The 19,919-nt window shown below is 44.3% G+C and overlaps 1 protein-coding gene across 1 annotated transcript in view; it reads left to right on the top strand.

Moving 5' to 3' along the window:
• msh4 (mutS homolog 4) overlaps positions 1–19,919 on the top strand; it is a 34,331-nt gene that overhangs the window by 13,354 nt on the left and 1,058 nt on the right. Inside the window, exons 9-17 of the mRNA XM_061968814.2 lie at positions 8,453–8,527; positions 8,606–8,670; positions 8,741–8,910; positions 14,353–14,489; positions 14,722–14,825; positions 15,097–15,221; positions 19,299–19,499; positions 19,570–19,688; positions 19,760–19,888. Of these exons, the coding sequence (XP_061824798.2) occupies positions 8,453–8,527; positions 8,606–8,670; positions 8,741–8,910; positions 14,353–14,489; positions 14,722–14,825; positions 15,097–15,221; positions 19,299–19,499; positions 19,570–19,688; positions 19,760–19,888 (1,125 nt within the window). The remainder of the gene's footprint in view (positions 1–8,452; positions 8,528–8,605; positions 8,671–8,740; positions 8,911–14,352; positions 14,490–14,721; positions 14,826–15,096; positions 15,222–19,298; positions 19,500–19,569; positions 19,689–19,759; positions 19,889–19,919) is intronic.

Genomic DNA, 19,919 nt, shown 5'->3' with positions numbered 1-19,919 from the left:
TCCTCAATTCTATTTTAAAAAATAACAAAGGGAATAAGCAGTAGAAAATGGATGGATGGAACATCGTATTCATCTCATAAAGGATGAATAAAGACATCAATGACTTTTCTGTTTTGTTTGATCAGCCGTTTTACTGCCATGTTACAGGCACCGTTTGGAAACAATTCAGTAATTAAGCATTTACTAAACATTTTCATGTAAATATCTAATTTCACAATGCACCAGTATACATAATGTCTGCGGCTTATAGTACGGTGCGGCTAACATATGAAAACATTGTTTGTCCTTCTTAAATTAAGTTGGTGCGATTTATATACCGGTGCGGATTATAGTCCGGTAAATGTGGTAATAAATAAATAAAAACATAAAATAGTAAGAATGATTGTAGTAATAATCATAATAAATAAAATAGAAAATAAAAGACTAAAATTAAGAGCCTAAGAAGAGTTTAAAACGATCAGTTAAAAAATCTTAATTAAAAAGGTGTGTCCTTAACATTTTTTTTTTTTAAATATCAACGGCCTCTGCAGTTTCTTAGGCTCTTCAGCATAACATGTTCCACAGGTGGAGGCCATAGTGGCTAAATGCCACTAACGGAACGCATCTGCACTCTGACCATATCATCAGATCAGTCATTCTGGAAATACGCAAAAATTGGAAAGAGATGTGCTGTTTATTATTCACAATCCTTAAAGGCCTACTGAAACCCACTACTACCGACCACGCAGTCTGATAGTTTATACATCAATGATGAAATCTTAACATTGCAACACATGCCAATACGGCCGGGTTAGCTTACTAAAGTGCAATTTTAAATTTCGCGCAAAATATCCTGCTGAAAACGTCTCGGTATGATGACGCCTGCGCGTGACGTCACGGATTGTGGAGAACATTTTGGGACAGCATGGTGGCCAGCTGTTAAGTCGTCTGTTTTCATCGCAAAATTCCACAGTATTCTGGACATCTGTGTTGGTGAATCTTTTGCAATTTGTTCAATGAACAATGGAGACAGCAAAGAAGAAAGCTGTAGGTGGGAAGCGGTGTATTGCGGCCGACTGCAGCAACACAAACACAGCCGGTTTTTCATTGTTTACATTCCCGGAAGATGACAGTCAAGCTTTACCATTGGCCTGTGGAGAACTGGGACAACAGAGACTCTTACCAGGAGGACTTTGAGTTGGATGCGCAGACGCGGTACTGTGAGTACGCATGCAGCTGCGGCTTCCAAACATTTGATCGCTTGCCCGTACGTGCCTGCCGCTATGTGCATGTCACGTACGTAACTTTGGGGACTTTGGGGAAATATATGTGCTGTATGAACTTTGGGGAGGTGAACGGTACTTTGGGCTGTGGGATTGAGTGTGTTGTGCAGGTGTTTGAGTTGTATTGGTGGGTTATATGGACGAGAGGGGGGAGGTGTTTGTTATGCGGGATTCATTTGTGGCATATTAAATATAAGCCTGGTTGTGTTGTGGCTAATAGAGTAAGTATATGTCTTGTGTTTATTTACTGTTTTAGTCATTCCCAGCTGAATATCAGATCCCACCCGCCTCTCACAGCATCTTCCCTATCTGAATCGCTCCCACTGCCCTCTAGTCCTTCACTCTCACTTTCCTCATCCACGAATCTTTCATCCTCGCTCAAATTAATGGGGAAATCGTCGCTTTCTCGGTGCGAATCGCTCTCGCTGATGGTGGCCATGATTGTAAACAATGTGCAGATGTGAGGAGCTCCACAACCTGTGACGTCACGCTACTCGTCTGCTACTTCCGGTACAGGCAAGACTTTTTTATCAGCGACCAAAAGTTGCGAACTTTATCGTCGATGTTCTCTACTAAATCCTTTCAGCAAAAATATGGCAATATCGCGAAATGATCAAGTCCGACACATAGAATGGACCTGCTAGCCCCGTTTGAATAAGAAAATCGCATTTCAGTAGGCCTTTAATGGAATTGATAATCGATTAATCCTCTCTTGAAAAAAAACTAAATGAAGTGGCTGCATCATGTGCTGTTGATTCAGTCTCAACTAATTTTTGATCTGAAGAAGAGGAGACAAATACTCATTCAAAATACTTGTCTTTAAAATAACAGTTGTTTACTTTTACACAGTTGATCAAATACATGTAGACACATGCTCCTCTTAAATTAAATGCCTTTTTACCTGCATGTTGCCTCCTCAGCTTTCTGCATCTTGGTAACAAGCCTTTTATTGCCGTCATGGGACCGATGCATTACAGAAAGTCCCGATCAAGACATACAAATGTTCCCGCGGAGCAATACTCAGAAGAGGAGTCTGAGAGAATGATTCGAGAAGAAATAGAGGCATTACAAGACTCACCGGGACTCACCGGAGGAGTTGATGGTATGGGAGCTGGAGAATCATCCTTTAATAATGGCACTTTTTGGCCGAACAATCCATTTATCGCTGTCATGCGACCGATACGTCACAGAAAGTCAAGACATATGAATGTTCCCTCCGAGGAACACTCAGAAGAGGAGTTTGAGAGGATGATTCGGGAAGAAATGGAGGCATTACGAGACTCACCGTAGGAGTTGATGGTTTGGGGGCCGGAGAATTCTCCTTTTTATAATGATAGTTTTTGGCCGTGTGCCGAACCGGCAGCTCATGCAACTTCCTTCGCTGCTCATGGATCAAGCACGGCACCCCTCTACTCCTAAACTATTTGCGTTTGGCAACACTAACGGCAACCTAGCATAACTTTTCATATCCTACGCTGCGAGCCAGTGCAGTCCAGGCTTGACAGTCAGCCGAACCTGACCGCCCATGCACCAAGACCGACCTCACGGCTTCCGAGAGCCCATCCACCCTTAGCTTCTGCTCCTGCTGACGTCGTGAGTCAAACGCTCCTCCCGCAAACCAGAGACAGTGTCTTGACTCGTCCTGGGGGGTAGTGGATAGTGCTGGTAGCTGTGTGACTGCGGAGGTCTTACAAGGCTTCTTCCTCCTTCAAGACTGCCACTTCCTGTCCGAGGCCAGTTCTTCCTTCCGTCCAGCCAGGCCACCATCTCCTGCACGGCTGCCGACACCATCTCCAGTGCTGCTTCCAGTGGCTCTGCTGCCGATGCCATCTCCACCATCAGCTTCTCCAGTGGGTCCTCCGTCAATGCCAGCCTTATCTCCAGTGGGTCCTCCGTCGACACCAGCCTTGCCTCCAGTGAGTTCTCCGTCGATGCCAGCCAGATCCCCGCCCAGCAGCCTGCATAACCTCCAGTTCACCTGCATCTGCGCTACCTCCAGCTTGCCTTCCACTAAAGCGCCCGTCGGGCGCTCGCTCTCTTAGTTTTCTGCAGAGACGCACATCTGGCGCCCACACGCCTCCTCCTTGTCGGCCAAGATTGTGGCCGTTCCATGGACGCTCTGCTTGCCATTGGCTTCAAGGGCCTTCACAGCTGCTGGAGCGCCCTTCTCGCTCAGGTCACACTCCTCATCAGCCACAAATCTGGCCTTTTCATGGACGGCATCAGCAGCAATGCCCAGGATCTCGGGCGTGGATCTTTACGGCTGCTGGTGCGCCAGTCTACTCGGTGCCGCCATCTGACTCTACCCCGCTGCCTGCGAGGACGCGTGACCAGGGAACCCAATGCCTGGTCCTCCTGCCCTCCCTTAGTTTTGGACTGTTTCTGGGTTTTTTCCTAGAACGTCTGGAATCCGTTTTGTTGGGGGGCATCCTTATTTTGAGTTTGTTAGTGTTTTTCCATGTTTATTGTTTAGTTCCTGTCTTGTGCTTGTATTTTGGGTGGGACTTTCGTTTTTGTGTTTCCCTGCAGCTACTTGACTCCTGCCTCTGAGCACTGTTCCCCGCACCTGTTTTCTGTTATAAATCTAGACTATTTAAGTTGTGCGGATACAGTCTTTTATTGTTGGGACTTTGATTGTTGAATGACAGATATCTATCTGATGCAGACGCCGTCTCTGCTCCACACTTTTCGTAAGATTTTGCTGTTGTCCAGCATTCTGTTTGTTTTGCATAGCCTTTCCTATGCTTAAGTACCGTTCCTCGCGGGACTCGTATTTTGTTTATTTGAACCATAGTACATGTTTAACTGCACTTTGCCTCCTCGGCTATTTGCATCTTGGGAACGAGCCAATTATCGCCGTCATCCGACCAACGTGCCACTTTCTTGTCCATTTCGATTCAAATTTAAGTTACCAAATGTGGTTCCTTTCCGTGTAAATGAATCGTCTGTTGTATCATGCGTGTCACGTGGGGGTAGCATCTTACTGCGGGGTCGTTCTCTCAAGATGCACAGACAGATAACTCCGGACGAAAGCGTGCAGATAGGATATGATTTATTGCCATAAATCATAGCACAATACAAAAGACAGGAAACAAACAAAAAGAAAGCGTGCCAATCGCACGAGGAGCTAAGGAACAAACTTAGCGCAGGAATCAGGATTCCAAAAACAGGAGGAAACCAACGTAACGTGTTGCATATAGCAAATAAAGCCAAACTAAGCGGGGCGGCATGGCGTAGTGGGTAGAGCAACCGTGCCAGAAACCTGAGGGTTGCAGGTTCACTCCCCGCCTCTTACCATCCAAAAAATCGCTGCCGTTGTGTCCTTGGGCGGGACACTTCACCCTTTGCCCCCGGTGCCACTCACACCGGTGAATTGAATGATGAATGATAGGTGGTGGTCGGAGGGGCCGTTGGCGCAAATTGCAGCCACGCTTCCGTCAGTCTACCCCAGGGCAGCTGTGACTATGAAAGTAGCTTACCACCACCAGGTGTGAATGAATAATGGGTTCTACATGTAAAGCGACTTTGGGTACTTAGAAAAGCGCTATATAAATCCCAGTTATTATTATTATTATTAAGCGTGGTGAGAAACGTGAATAAATAGCTTTCTGATTAGTGCTCAGCAGCAGGTAAGCGGGCCGAACACTAACAAGAGGCAGGTGAACCCAATCAGTACCCATGGTAACCAAAACAAACCCAGGAGTGCACAAAACAGGAACTGAGGGAGTCCAAAACTAACAGAACATGACTGAACAAAACATGATCCGGGCCACGGATCATGACAAAACCCCCTTTAAGGACAGATTCCAGAGGTCCCCAGAATACCACAAAAAAACAAGTTCAAGAGTCACGGGAGGGCGCAGGGAGGACTTTGTGGTGGGTCGCCAGGCAAAGTGTCCCCGAATCCATCGAGGACAAGTCAAGTGGCGGCGGCGAGTGGAATGGCGCTGCAGCAGGCGAGGCAGGCGACCACGGAACGGCCACATCCGTGGCCGCTGAGAAGGTGGACGCGAGTGACGCCAGAACCTCAGCAGCCTTTAAGTTCTACGCCCAAGTCGTGGGCGTCGCTGCTGTCTGCGCCAAAGGCGTCCATTAATTGGCCACTGAGGGCGCCACGTGCAGGCACCTGATGGCCGCCTGTGCTGCAGGCCAGCCGTAGGTCGCGGTGGCGACGACGCTAAAGATAAGGTCGGCGCCGTGGGAAGGCCCGCTGGAGACGAGGAAGACTGAGGCACCTCTGGAGCTAGAGCGGCAGGCGAAGGAGGCTGCCGTGGTTTCTGGCGCAGGTATCAGCCGTGGAGCAGGTGTTGGAAGAAGCCGTGATGCAGGAACCAGAAGCAGCCGTGGTGCAGAAACTGGTGCTTGCCGTGGTGCAGGAACCGGTGCTAGCTGTGGAGCAGGAGCAGGTGCTAGCCGTGGAGCAGGTTCTAGCCGTGGAGCAGGAGCGGGTGCTAGCCTTGGAGCAGGAACGGGTGCTAGCCTTGGAGCAGGTGCTAGCCTTGGAGCAGGGACAGGAGGCAGAGGATGGCGTCTTTAGGCCCAGCTGGGCTGAGGTTAGCCGTGACCTTGGCGGAGGTGGCCTGGCTGGAGGTTGTGGCTTGGCACGCCGAAGAACAGGTGGTGGTGGCCGGGCAGGAGGTAGCAGCCTGGCTGGGCGCAGCTGTGGTGGAGCTGGCCTTTCGGGAGGTTGCGGCTTGACACGCTGAAGAACAGGTGGTGGTGGTCGAGCAGGAGGTTGCCGCTTGGCTGAGCGCAGCTGTGCCACCCCACTAGCCCAGCTACCAGCACTACATGGGGCGGCATGGCGTAGTGGGTAGAGCGGCCGTGCCAGAAACCTGAGGGTTGCTGGTTCGCTCCCCGCCTCTTACCATCCAAAATCGCTGCCATTGTGTCCTTGGGCAGGTCACTTCACCCTTTCCCCCGGTGCCGCTCACACCGGAGAATGAATGATGAATGAATGAGTTGTAAAACAACCTGGACATCATTTGCTGCTCTCTCCATCCCAGGGGTCTTGAGCCCTGACTGTTTTTTCTCGTATAGGCTCTTAGCATGATACCTTTTCTACAACGATAACATATGACAAACACACTAAACAAGTTCAACACTCAAATGAAATTCCATAATATATGCCACATATTACATGTCAGTGCTTTATGGATGGGTAAATTGAATCACTGGCTCAATTGTTCCCCTAGTCTTTGAATAACTTTGCCCCATAGCCACCTTGTTAAAAAAAAAGGGGTGGGAGGGTTAGCTTAAAAATGTAGGCTAATCTTTACTGACGGGATTCACATGATTTTATACAAACCCCGTTTCCATATGAGTTGGGAAATTGTGTTAGATGTAAATATAAACGGAATACAATGATTTGCAAATCCTTTTCAACCCATATTCAATTGAATGCACTACAAAGACAACATATTTGATGTTCAAACTCATACACTTTTTTTTTTTTTGCAAATAATAATCAACTTAGAATTTCATGGCTGCAACACGTGCCAAAGTAGTTGGGAAAGGGCATGATCACCACTGTGTTACATGGCCTTTCCTTTTAACAACACTCAGTAAACGTTTAGGAACTGAGGAGACACATTTTTTAAGCTTCTCAGGTGGAATTCTTTCCCATTCTTGCTTGATGTACAGCTTAAGTTGTTCAACAGTCCGGGGGTCCCCGTTGTGGTACTTTAGGCTTCATAATGCGCCACACATTTTCAATGGGAGACAGGTCTGGACTACAGGCAGGCCAGTCTAGTACCCGCACTCTTTTACTATGAAGCCACATTGATGTAACACGTGGCTTGGCATTGTCTTCCTGATTTAAGCAGGGGTGTCCATGGTAACGTTGCTTGTATGGCAACATATGTTGCTCCAAAACCTGTATGTACCTTTCAGCATTAATGGCGCCTTCACAGATGTGTAAGTTACCCATGTCTTGGGCACTAATACACCCCCATACCATCACAGATGCTGGCTTTCCAACTTTGCACCTATAACAATCCGGATGGTTCTTTTCCTCTTTGGTCCGGAGGACACGACATCCACAGTTTCCAAAAACAATTTGAAATGTGGACTTGTCAGACCACAGAACTTTTTTCCACTTTGTATCAGTCCATCTTAGATGAGCTCAGGCCCAGCAAAGCCGACGGCGTTTCTGGGTGTTGTTGATAAACGGTTTTCGCCTTGCATAGGAGAGTTTTAACTTGCACTTACAGATGTAGCAACCAACTGTAGTTACCGACAGTGGTTTCTGAAGTGTTCCTGAGCCCATGTGGTGATATCCTTTACACACTGATGTCGATTGTTGATGCAGTACAGCCTGAGGGATCGAAGGTCACGGGCTTAGCTGCTTACGTGCAGTGATTTCTCCAGATTTTCTACACCCTTTGATGATATTACGGACCGTAGATGGTGAAATCCCTAAATTCCTTGCAATAGCTGGTTGAGAAAGGTTTTTCTTAAACTGTTCAACAATTTGCTCACGCATTTGTTGACAAAGTGGTGACCCTCGCCCCATCCTTGTTTGTGAATGGCTGAGCATTTCATGGAATCTACTTTTATACCCAATCATGGCACCCACCTGTTCCCAATTTGCCTGTTCACCTGTGGAATGTTCCAAATAAGTGTTTGATGAGCATTCCTCAACTTTATCAGTATTTATTGCCATCTTTCCCAACTTCTTTGTCACGTGTTGCTGGCATCAAATTCTAAAGTTAATGATTATTTACAACAAAAAAAATGTTTATCAGTTTGAACATCAAATATGTTGTCTTTGTAGCATATTCAATTGAATATGGGTTGAAAATGATTTGCAAATCATTGTATTCCGTTTATATTTACATCCAACACAATTTCCCAACTCATATGGAAACGGGGTTTGCACATTAGCAAATGACCAACATGTATAATACATAATTTTAGAACTGGATTAATTTGCTTTGGCTCAACAGTTATTTTACCTGATAAACAGATTGTTTATTTTGACAAGCAAAAAACATTGTTTTGTGTAAAAGGATACTTACAGTATCTCTTCTGCCATATTCTCCTCTGCATTACAGCAAGATGGAAATGATGAGTGTGTCCTAAATTTTTGGTCCTACGACAAATCATGTGCACAGTTACCTAGATAACAAGGGTGGGTCAACTTACCCACTTACTCATCTTACCCCACTTTCCCCTCTTGTGTTTTATAGGTTCCAATAGCAGAGGCAAAGATTACACACGTGATTCAGCTGAAACACACTTTGGATCTGGTGCCACAGTTGAGGGTGTGTGGCTGCTAATGTTTATAATATCCAAAGATAGCTTAAAAATGTTTTTTTTTAAATACTTATTTTAATAAACAGGTGACATTGAAAAACTGCAACACAGCTCTTCTCAAGGCATACAGTACATCGCTGGAAGACAACAGGTACTACGTTTGATGCGTCTGTAGCTGTCATGTTTGTTGTATACTTAAACAATGGTTTGTGCACACCTAGATTTGACATAATCTTGAAGCAAATCCATACAGTGATTAATGATGACACTACCTACCTGAAGGGGAGCCTCAATATGCGCACGCAAAAGTGCTATGCAGTGCGACCTAACATCAACGAGTTCCTGGACATTTCTCGTCGAGCATACACTGAAATAGTGGATGACATTGCAGGTGTCCATTTTATTTGTCATCTATTTGTATTTCACATTGCTATCTGCAGCTAATCGTATAACCCTTGTGCAACCTTAAAGGGGAACTACACTTTTTCGGGAAGTTTTCCTATCATTTACAATCTCTATGTAAGACAAGAGCACATTTTTTCTTTTTTTATGCATTCTAATTTGTAAAATACAGCAAGTACAATGCAGCTAATATGAGTACACTATTACACCCATAAAGCCCTCTAAAAAACAGCCAAAAAACGCCAACAATTTTAAATTTACATCTCGTGACCGGAATATTAATCAATTACTATTGATATTGTTATAATAAGCGCTAACGCAGATTAACTAATTTTAGCGGCGCCGTGATCACAGAGAGCTAACTAGCTCATGCAGCTACTGTATTGAAATGCTGAGCTGCTGCTGTTGCATTGCTGCTGAGTTGGTAAAAGTTTATTCTAGATTATAAATCAAGCCTGTCACCTGTCTAGTAGAAGGTTGCGGCCATAAACTGAGAAGTTCATCAAATTTGACATCTACCATAGACCCGAAGATTGCGAGAAAGACACGAAAAGACGCTTGTATGCGTCACTTTTTTTTAACCTGTATGGGGATTATTGATAATTATTCATCTTAACGGTAAGATGTGAACATCCCGTCAGTCGGCAGACCTTTTACAGTAAGTGATAGTTGTATTATGTTAGAAGTATGTATTTATTGTTTAGCACTTAGCAATCTTGCTGCATGATGCTTAGTGTTTTGCTCAAGTTAGATCTGTTTAGCACGCAGCTTCTAAAACTTGTAGTTCATCCTTCTACTATTCAGGTTAGAAAATATAAAGTTCTGAATCATCATTTGTCCCAAAGTATTCATTGTTGGTTCTAATGAAATCTGCCATGAGTAGTAGTGTTGTTATGGTTGAAGGGAAAATCAAACATTGTGATGTGTCTGTGAAATCAATACGGCTCTGTATGCTTAAAATTAGCAAAATATGTTAATATTACTTGTTAATATGTATGTGCTTGTTAATGCATCATATATATATATATATATATATATATATATATATATATATATATATATATATACTGACAGCGTGTATATAAAACGATGATGGAGGCTTTTGGATGTTTTTTAAAGCGCTCGTAGGCGGAATAGAGCGAATCTCATTAGATCCATTGTAAGCTGACTTTTGCTGGCGTGTATTTAGTATTTAAAATGCATTAAAAAAAGAAAGACATATGTGTTCTTGTCCCACATAAGGATTGTGAATGATAGACAAAATATTTTAAAAAGTGCTCTGGCTGCAAAGACAAGACGATGGACATACGCGAATCCTCCATTCTATGTGTGTGTGTCAACATTTTAAGACGATCAGAAATAAAAATATTTTGACTCTTGACTCATTTGACTGCAATGGCTCTGAAGGTCCAAAAAGAAACCGCTTATAAAAGTGTCGTAAGTCAGCAATAAATTATTGTTATTTTTTGCTTTCAAAGCTTGACATCTGTTAAAGGAAAATTATGTATATCAATCACAATCCTTATGTAATACAGTAACACATATATCTTTCTTTTTTTATGCATTCTAAGTTGTAAATAAACGCTGGCAAAAGTCATTAAACATTGGAGCTAATAGGATTTGCTCTAAAAACCTCCAAAAACCTCCATCATAAGATGTATTACTTATGTATTTTGGTCTTTTCTTTCAACAATAACAAGAAGTACGAATCATAGCAGACTTCATGAGAGCCAACAGAGACTACTTTAGGACAAAAGATGATCCAGAACCTTATATTTTTGAGCCTGAACATAAGAAGGATGATCTACAAGTTATAGAAGCTAAGTGCTAAGCAGATCTAACATTAGTGAAACACTAAGCATCATGTAGCAGTATTGCTAAGTGGTAAATAAGAAATATAAACAAGGAACATAATAAAACAATCACTTACTGTACAATGTCTGTTCTCACTGGGATGCTGACTGACGGGATGTTTGTATCTTCCTGTTTAGATAAATAATTAATCATAATCCAGATGCAGGTAAAAAATAATAAATCAAGGTGACGCAAACAAGCGTCTGTCCGTTTTCTCTTCATCTTCGGGTCTCTGTTGAATGTCAAAGTTGACCAACTTCTTGGTTTATGGCCACAACCTTCTACTATACAAGTGAGAGGCATTATTTAGAATCTCTCTCTCTCTCTCTCTCTCTCTCTCTCTCTCTCTCTCTCTCTCTCTCTCTCTCTCTCTCTCTCTCTCTCTCTCTCTATATATATATATATATATACCGGTATATATATTGTCATGTCTGTGTAATCATGTTTTGTTTTAAGTCATGTTTTGTTTAGTTATAGAACTCTTTAGTTTCTGTTTTTTCACTCCCTTGTCTTGCTTCCATGATTACCCCATTAGTTTCACCTGTTCCACGTTTGGACTCATTGTGCACTCTTGATTTTCACCATAGCAACCCATTAGTTTTCACCTGTCACGTCACGCACCTGTTTCACGTTTTGAGTCACGCACCTGTTTTCGTTAATCATGTCTGTAGTATTTAAGTTCAGTGTTTTTCAGTTTGTCTTTCTGGTGACATCCTCACATTTATGCTCTGTCCATTCCTGACACCTCTTTCCATGTCCATCCTTCATGCAACTATTTTTGTCCAAGCCAAGTAAGTTTTTGTTCCATGTTTATAGTCTTTTTGGTTTCATAGTTTGTTCTCCGCCATTGTGCGCGCCTTTTGTTTACTTCCTTTTTTTTGTAGTTATAGTCTTTAAATAAAAATGTACTTAAATTCCCGTCTCGCCCGAGCCAACTTCCCGTTGCATCCCAGAAAAACTAAACCCCAGGACCTAGTCTTGACAGAATGTCACCAGCAAAACAGTTTTTCTGCACTAAAGTTGGACAGTTTGGACGAGGCTTCTTGGGCGGTCCTGTGCGCGATGTAGGAGGAAACGCGGCGCTACTCCTCCATGGAGTATAGAGACTTCATTTGGTCCCAGGACGACACAGCGTCACCTCAGCCACGGAAGCGCCGCCAAAGACGAAGGACGTCAGGAAGAACTTCCGCGAGCCTGCAGGACACGCCGCTCCCACATGCCCCTCCCCCTCCGGGCGGAAGCAAGCAGCAGCCAGCCCGGCTTCGCCCTGATGACGTCAAAAACCAGGATTATTTTTTTCTGAATTCTTTTTCTTTTGATTCCCCGCCCCCCAGGACTCAAGTCACGCCCAAGTCACAATTTTTTTTTTTTTCACCCACAATATCACAGGTAGAAAATAGACATTTTGGACAATTTAAAGGGGAAGTTTCTGCTTCCCTCCGCCCACCCCTAGAGAGAGTTCCAGACCGCAGGGAGCGCGTCTGGTATCCGCCCCTTGAGGGGGGGGCTAGGGCTGGGAATTGTTCAGGTGGGGTGGCTCAGCATGACCATGTCAAGCCACAGCTTCCAGCACAGCCGCCACCACCAGTCTTCCGACCTGCCAAGCCACAGCCTCCAGCACGGCCACCACCACCGGTCTTTTGCCATGCCAAGCCGCAACCCCCAGCTAGGCCACCTCCACCTGCACCAAGGCTAGCACCAGTAGCAGCACCACGGCTAGAACCACGGCTAGCTGCTCCACAGCTAGAACCACGGCTAGCTGCTCCAAGGCTAGCACCACGGCTAGCTGCTCCAAGGCTAGCACCCCGGCTAGCTGCTCCAAGGCTAGCACCTGTCGCAGCTCCACGGCTAGCACCAGTCGCAGCTCCACAACGCCAAGTGCCGCCAGTCGCAGCTCCACGACGCCAAGTGCCGCCAGTCGCAGCTCCACGACGCCAAGTGCCGCCAGTCGCAGCTCCACGACGCCAAGTGCCGCCAGTCGCAGCTCAACGACGCCAAGTGCCGCCAGTCGCAGCTCAACGACGCCAAGACCCGCCATGCCACGACCAAGACCCGCCATGCCACGACCAAGACCCGCCATGCCAAGACCAAGACCCGCCATGCCAAGACCAAGACCCGCCATACCAAGACCCGCCATGCCAAGACCAAGACCCGCCATGCCAAGACCAAGACCCACGCCAAGACCAAGACCCACGCCGAGCTTCGCCGCCCGACTTGCCACGCCGAGCTTCGCCGCTTGACTTGCCACGCCGAGCTTCGCCGCCTGACTTGCCACGCCGAGCTTCGCCGCCTGACTTGCCACGCCGAGCTTCGCCGCCTGACTTGCCACGCCGAGCTTCGCCGCCTGACTTGCCACGCCGAGCTTCCACGCCTGCAAAGATGACAACGCGCCTGTCTCCTCGTCGGCCACGGATATAGCCGCTACCTGGTCGCCCGCCACGCCAAGTGCGCCCACCTCCCAGTCGGCCACGGATGTGGCCCGTCCCGGGGCGCCCACCTCGCCTGCTGCAGCGGCGTTCCACTCACCACCGCCACATGACTATGCCTCGATGGATTCGGGGCCACTTGGGCTGGCGACCCACCGCCATGTCCCCCTCCCGCCCTCTCATGACTCTTGTTAATTTTTTTCTTGGACATCTGGGATCTGTCCGTAAGGGGGGATTCTGTCATGTCTGTGTAATCATGTTTTGTTTTAAGTCATGTTTTGTTTAGTTATAGGACTCTTTAGTTTCTGTCTTTTCACTCCCTTGTCTTGCTTCCATGATTACCCCATTAGTTTCACCTGTTCCACGTTTGGACTCATTGTGCACTCTTGATTGTCACCATAGCAACCCATTAGTTTTCACCTGTCACGTCACGCACCTGTTTCACGTTTTGAGTCACGCACCTGTTTTCGTTAATCATGTCTGTAGTATTTAAGTTCAGTGTTTTTCAGTTTGTCTTTCTGGTGACATCCTCACATTTATGCTCTGTCCATTCCTGACACCTCTTTCCATGTCCATCCTTCATGCTACTATTTTTGTCCAAGCCAAGTAAGTTTTTGTTCCATGTTTATAGTCTTTTTGGTTTCATAGTTTGTTCTCCGCCATTGTGCGCGCCTTTTGTTTACTTCCTTTTTTTTTGTAGTTATAGTCTTTAAATAAAAATGTACTTAAATTCCCCTCTCGCCCGAGCCAACTTCCCGTTGCATCCCAGAAAAACTAAACCCCAGGACCTAGTCTTGACATATATATATATATATATATATATATATATATATATCATGTTTTCATAGAAAAAGCATAGTAATATACCAGGATTACAGTCCTATAACAATAAAGGGAGTCAATGTGGTTTAAAGAGTTTTAAGTATATACTTTATGTTCATATCCTATTCTAACTATACAATCAAAAACACAATTCAATTTTATAAAAAATAAATTACAAATTTGCATCTCATTGAATATTCCCTTTCATTTACCTCACAAGATTCCTAAAATTCTGCTTGCTCATTGATTTTGTAGGTTACAAATAAACATTACACTTTCTGAGTGGTCTTATGTTCTATGTGAACTTCACAATAGCTACTGTTTCTCAGGATTTGTAAACCAGATGGCAGAGAAGTCTGGCTTTCCCATGCGCACCAGCTTCAGTACAGCTCGTGGCTTCTTCATTCAGATGAAACTGGAAGGAATATTCTTGCCCAAAGGGAAACTTCCTCCAGAGTTCATCAAGGTATCGGCATATTAAGCGCTTGCACCATTTTTGTATCACATTTATGTGTGCATCATCTTTTAATGGATTTGTAATGGTGACATAGTATATAACATTTCCCATGTGGTGTCACAGTTGTTTGTTTTATATCTATCATTTGCTGCTTTTAAAGATCTCTTATTGCCTTCATTGGCGACCTCAATGTGATTTATTGTACAAGCGTAATTGGTGGCTTTAACAACTCTCCACGCAGGTCACCAGACACAAGGACAACTATGGCTTCACCACCACAGACCTGATGAAGATGAATGACCGCTGTGATGAGGCCCTGAAGGAAATCTTTCACGTCTCCTACGTGTGAGGACAGAATCACACTCTGTTCTCTTTTATGCATGGCATTACATTATGTTCAAACTGGTGACCTTTAAAGGATCATGATTGAAAATGAATTAATTAATAATTATGTAATGTATATGATTAATTAAACCCTAAAATATGACAGTTTAATTGAACAAAATACCAATGTATTGGTTCATCTGATTCTAGTATCTGCCCCTGACTGATTTAATTCCATTGTCCGCTAGGGGGTGCTGTTTGTAAAATAATTTTGAATTTGTGTCCTTCCAAGGGTGATATGTCAACTGCTCAGCACAATCCGTGAACACATCCACTGTCTCTACAAACTGTCTGATGCTGTATCCATGCTGGATATGCTGCTGTCCCTGGCAAACGCATGCACCAACTCAGACTATGGTGAGTGTGAACCACTGCTGAGCAAGTCTCGAAGATGGCGAATTTGCGTCCTCAGCTGTCTGAAAGTATCTGTGCACCGGCACGTGCTGACTGGCTACCGCCTTGTGCTCAGAATACTTTGTTACATAAGCATGCACAAGAGTGCCGTACTTACCTAGACATATCGTGATCTCCCCACTGAAGGAGAGCTGGCGACTGCAGACAGCTACATTTCAAATGATTTATAAATGATACACATGAACTTCCCCCCACCAATATAAGCACAGTTTTACTCTTAAATATTTATATCTATTTGACTGTAAGACAGGGTTGTTGACAGGTCCCCCTAAGAAGGAGGCCTACAGGTCTTAAGCGCCTCCTTATGGCTGGTTATAGTTTGGCCCCCTCCATATCAACTCACATACAGTGCATTCGTAAAGTATTCTCAGCAGTTCACTTGTTCCACCTTTTTTATGTTACAGCCTTATTCCAAAATGCAATACATGTATTTTTGTCAGCCTTTGCTCAATGCTTTGTCGGTGTACCTTTGGCAGCAATTACAGCATCAAGTTTTTTAAATTAATGCCACAAGCTTGGCACACCTATCTTTGGGCAGTTTCAACCACTCCTCTTTGCAGCACTTCTCAAGCTCCATCGGGTTCGATGGGAAGGGTTGGTTTTCATCCAAGATGTCTCTGCACATTGCTGCATTCATCTTTCCCTCTATCATGACTAGTCTTCCAGTTCCTGCTGCTGAAAAACATCCCCACAGCATGATGCTGCCACCACCATGCTTCCATATAGGGATGGTATCAACCAGATTTATACCCTCGCTATAGTACTGGAGGGGGCATAGGAGTTTGCTCAACCAGTCCACATGTGTTTTGTGGATTTGGAAAAGGCATTCAATCGTGTCCTACGCGGTGTGTTGTGGTGGTTTCTCCAGGAGTATGGGGTCCAGGGTCCGTTGCTACGGGCCATTTGGTCCTTGTACAATCGAAGCAGGAGTCTGGTTCGCATTGCCGGTAGTAATTAAAAAATGTTCCCAGTGGACAATGGACTCCGCCAGGGCTGCCCTTTGTCACCGCTCCTTTTCATCATCTTTATGGACAGAATTTCTAGGCGCAGTCAGGGTGTTGAGGGTTTCCAGTTTGGTGGCCAGAGGATCACATCTCTGCTTTTGATGTGGTCCTGTTGGCTTCATCAGGCTGGCACCTTCAGCATTCACTGGGGCGGTTTGCAGCCGAGTGTTAAGCTGCTGGAATGAGAATCAGCACCTCCAAATCTGAGGCTATGGTTCTCAGTCGGAAGAGGAAGGACTGCACCCCCCGGGTCAAGAGTGAAGTTCTGCCTCAAGTATCTCGGGTTGTTGTTCACGAGTGAGGGAATGGAACTTGAGATTGACAGACAGATTGGTGCAGCGTCGCCAGTGATGCAGTCACTACCAGTCTGTTGTGGTGAAGAGGGAGCTGATAGTGTGTGTGTGTGTGTGTGTGTGTGTGTGTGTGTGTGTGTGTGTGTGTGTGTGTGTGTGTGTGTGTGTGTGTGTGTGTGTGTGTGTGTGTGTGTGTGTGTGTGTGTGTGGTATGTGGGACTGTCAAACATAAAAGTTACAAGAAGGGTGCAAGAGATTAAAGAGGAACTGCACTTTTTTGCCTATTGTTCACAATTATTATTAAAGACATGACGACAGATGTATTTTTTTATGCTTTCTTAAATAAACGCAAATAAACAACAATACTTTATTTACATTTTGTGACTGGAATATTAACCAAGTATTAGTGGTATTGTAATTATAAGCTCTAACGCAGACAAACTATCGACAACGGCGCTGTGGTCACAAGCTTGAGTGCCAACATTGACATGATTTACTGATCAGCTGCTCTCTCGTTTCGTTATCAAACTTTATTGTAGATCATAAATCATGTCTCTCACCTGGATAGTAGAAGAACGAGGACATACTCCGACAAGTTGGAAAATTTTGACAGCCAATTAAGACCTGGAAATAGCGACACGAAAAGACGCTTGGTTCCACCCCCTTGTCTTTGCAAGGATTATGAGTCATTCTTTATCTAAATGAGAATATACGAACATCCTAGTAGTCGGCATCCTAATGACAGCAGACCCTGTGCTGTAAGTGAGGTTTTATTATGTTTGTTAGCTCTCATAAAGTCTGCAGTGAGCAGTAGTAAGTGAAAAAGCGAACGCCCTGATGCATTTTTGAAATGATTGCATCGCGTATGCCTAAAATTGGCAAAATACGTAAATATTAAATGTTATTATAAATGTGCCTGTTACTACATTACATATATACTTACAGCGTGTATATAAAAAAAAGTTTTTTTAAGGGCTTGTTTGGCAGAATAGAGCAGCTCCCTTAGGCGCCATTGTAAGCAGACTTTGGATCGCATGTTTTTCCTATTTAGAATGCATTAAAAAAATACATCTGTCGTCACGTCTTTCATAATGATCGTGAACAATAGGCAAAATTCCCCCCAAAAGTGCAGTTGTTCTTTAAGGGTTTTGCTATTTGTTGTGTATAAATAATTTCCCAAATTTTTTTTTTTCATTTATCTTTTAACATAAATGTCTTAAAGGGGACTGTACCTGTTTTTGTGTATTTGGGATCGGCATATGTACCAAAAATTGGAAATCAAACCATGGAGATAAAGCGCAGATATTTGTAAAACTATTTTGCTTTTCTTCGTACTTCCTCCAAACAAACTGTTTGGAATTTCTAATACATCTGACAGAGGAAATGCGATCATTTGGGCCACAATGTAATTACTGATAACTTATTTGAATACAAAAATACTTCTGACCACTAAGTTACTGCTAAAACACACACGCCGATTGAAATACAGACAGATATTTTTTTATGCACTGACAAATCATAATACGGACAGACAATATAAAACACACATTAATTAAAACACATACAATAATTTTGCTACAATAATACTTCCATAGAAGACGCAGTCAAAGTAGAGGCACGTAAATAAGACTGGCCACAAAACGGCGCATCCTGAAGAGACGGTCAAAAAGTGGCTCAAAGATGATCTGTAAAACATAAAACCAAAGCAAAATGTTGACCAAAGCACCACCATTACATGTTATGTAGACCACAAGGAAGTGTTTTAAATGTAGAAAAAATCACAATATGATCCCTTTAAAGCATGGGTGTCAAACTCTGGCCCGCCGTGTAATTTAACTTGGCCCTTGAGGCGATATCAAATTAACACTAAAGCTGGCCCGCCGATCCTCCCGGGAGTCTTCCAAACGCCAGCCAGCCAGCCCAACGAGTGCTGGCCCAGTCACATAACATGTGCAGCTTCTGCACGCACACACATTTGAATGCAATGCATACTTCATCAACAGCGATACAGGTTACACTGAGGGTAGCCGAATAAAAAACTTTAACACTGTTAGAAATATACGCCACACTGTGAATCCACACCAAACCAGAACCCTTTACAGCACTAACTCTTCCGGGACTCTACAAGGTGTGTGTGTGTGTGGGGGGGAGGTTTGGTGGTAGCAGGGGTGTATTTTGTAGCGTCCCGGAAGAGTTAGTGCTGCAAAGGATTCTGGGTATTTGTTCTGTTGTGTTTATGTTGTGTTATGGTGCGGATGTTCTCCCGAAATGTGTTTGTTATTCTTGTTTGGTGTGGATTCACAGTGTGGCGTATATTTCTAACAGTGTTAAAGTTTTTTATACTGGCACCCTCAGTGTGACCTGTATCGCTGTTGATGAAGTATGCGTTGCATTCGCTCGTGTGTGCGTACAGAAGCCGCACATTTCTTGTGACTGGGTCTGAACGATGTTAGAATGGATGAAAAGCGGACGTGACGATAGCTCGTAGAGTACGTAAAGGTTAATTTGTTCAACCTTGGCCCGTGGCTTTGTTCAGTTTTAAATTTTGGCCCACTCTGTATTAGAGTTTGACACCCCTGCTTTAAAGTCTTTTGCCACTACTCATTAACAATCAGACGAGTCAACAATTGAACTCTCTAAACTCAAAATGCAGTATAATATTTGTTTTACAGTACATCGCTGTTTGCATATGCTTGTTTGAAATGATATTATGTGTCTGCCAGTGCGTCCAGAGTTCACAGACACACTCGCTATAAAGCAAGGTCGCCACCCAATCCTGGAGCGAATGGCCAGACAGCAGCTTGTATCCAACAACTGCTACATCTCTGAGGGCAGCAACTTTGTCATCATCACTGGTCCCAACATGAGTGGGAAATCGACATATCTAAAGCAGGTGGCACTATGTCAAATCATGGCTCAGATAGGTAGGCATTTACTACATTTGATAAAACACTGCTATATTGAGAAGTTTGAGTACATCAAACTTTTTTACAGGTTCTTTTGTCCCTGCTGAGTATGCTTCTTTCCGTGCCGCTGATCAAATCTTCACAAGAATTGGCGTGGATGACAATTTTGAAACCAGCTCTTCCACATTCATGTTGGAAATGAAGGAAGTATGTTCTATTAAGTGTGTGGGAAAAAATCCACAGCTTCACCATTCACACTATTTTTACCTTCCCGAAAGATCACATATATAGTCCACAACGTTAGCGATAGGTCCCTCATCATCATCGACGAACTGGGACGTGGAACCAGTGCAGAGGAAGGAATCGGGATCTGTCACTCTGTTTGTGAGTTTCTCCTCAACTTGAAGGTAGAAAAAACTATTCTATAATCAGTGTACA

This window comes from Nerophis lumbriciformis, linkage group LG08, assembly GCF_033978685.3.
Source record: "Nerophis lumbriciformis linkage group LG08, RoL_Nlum_v2.1, whole genome shotgun sequence".
Taxonomy (NCBI): domain Eukaryota; kingdom Metazoa; phylum Chordata; class Actinopteri; order Syngnathiformes; family Syngnathidae; genus Nerophis; species Nerophis lumbriciformis.
Note: the sequence above shows the minus strand (reverse complement) of the source record. Positions and strands in the feature narration are given on the sequence as shown.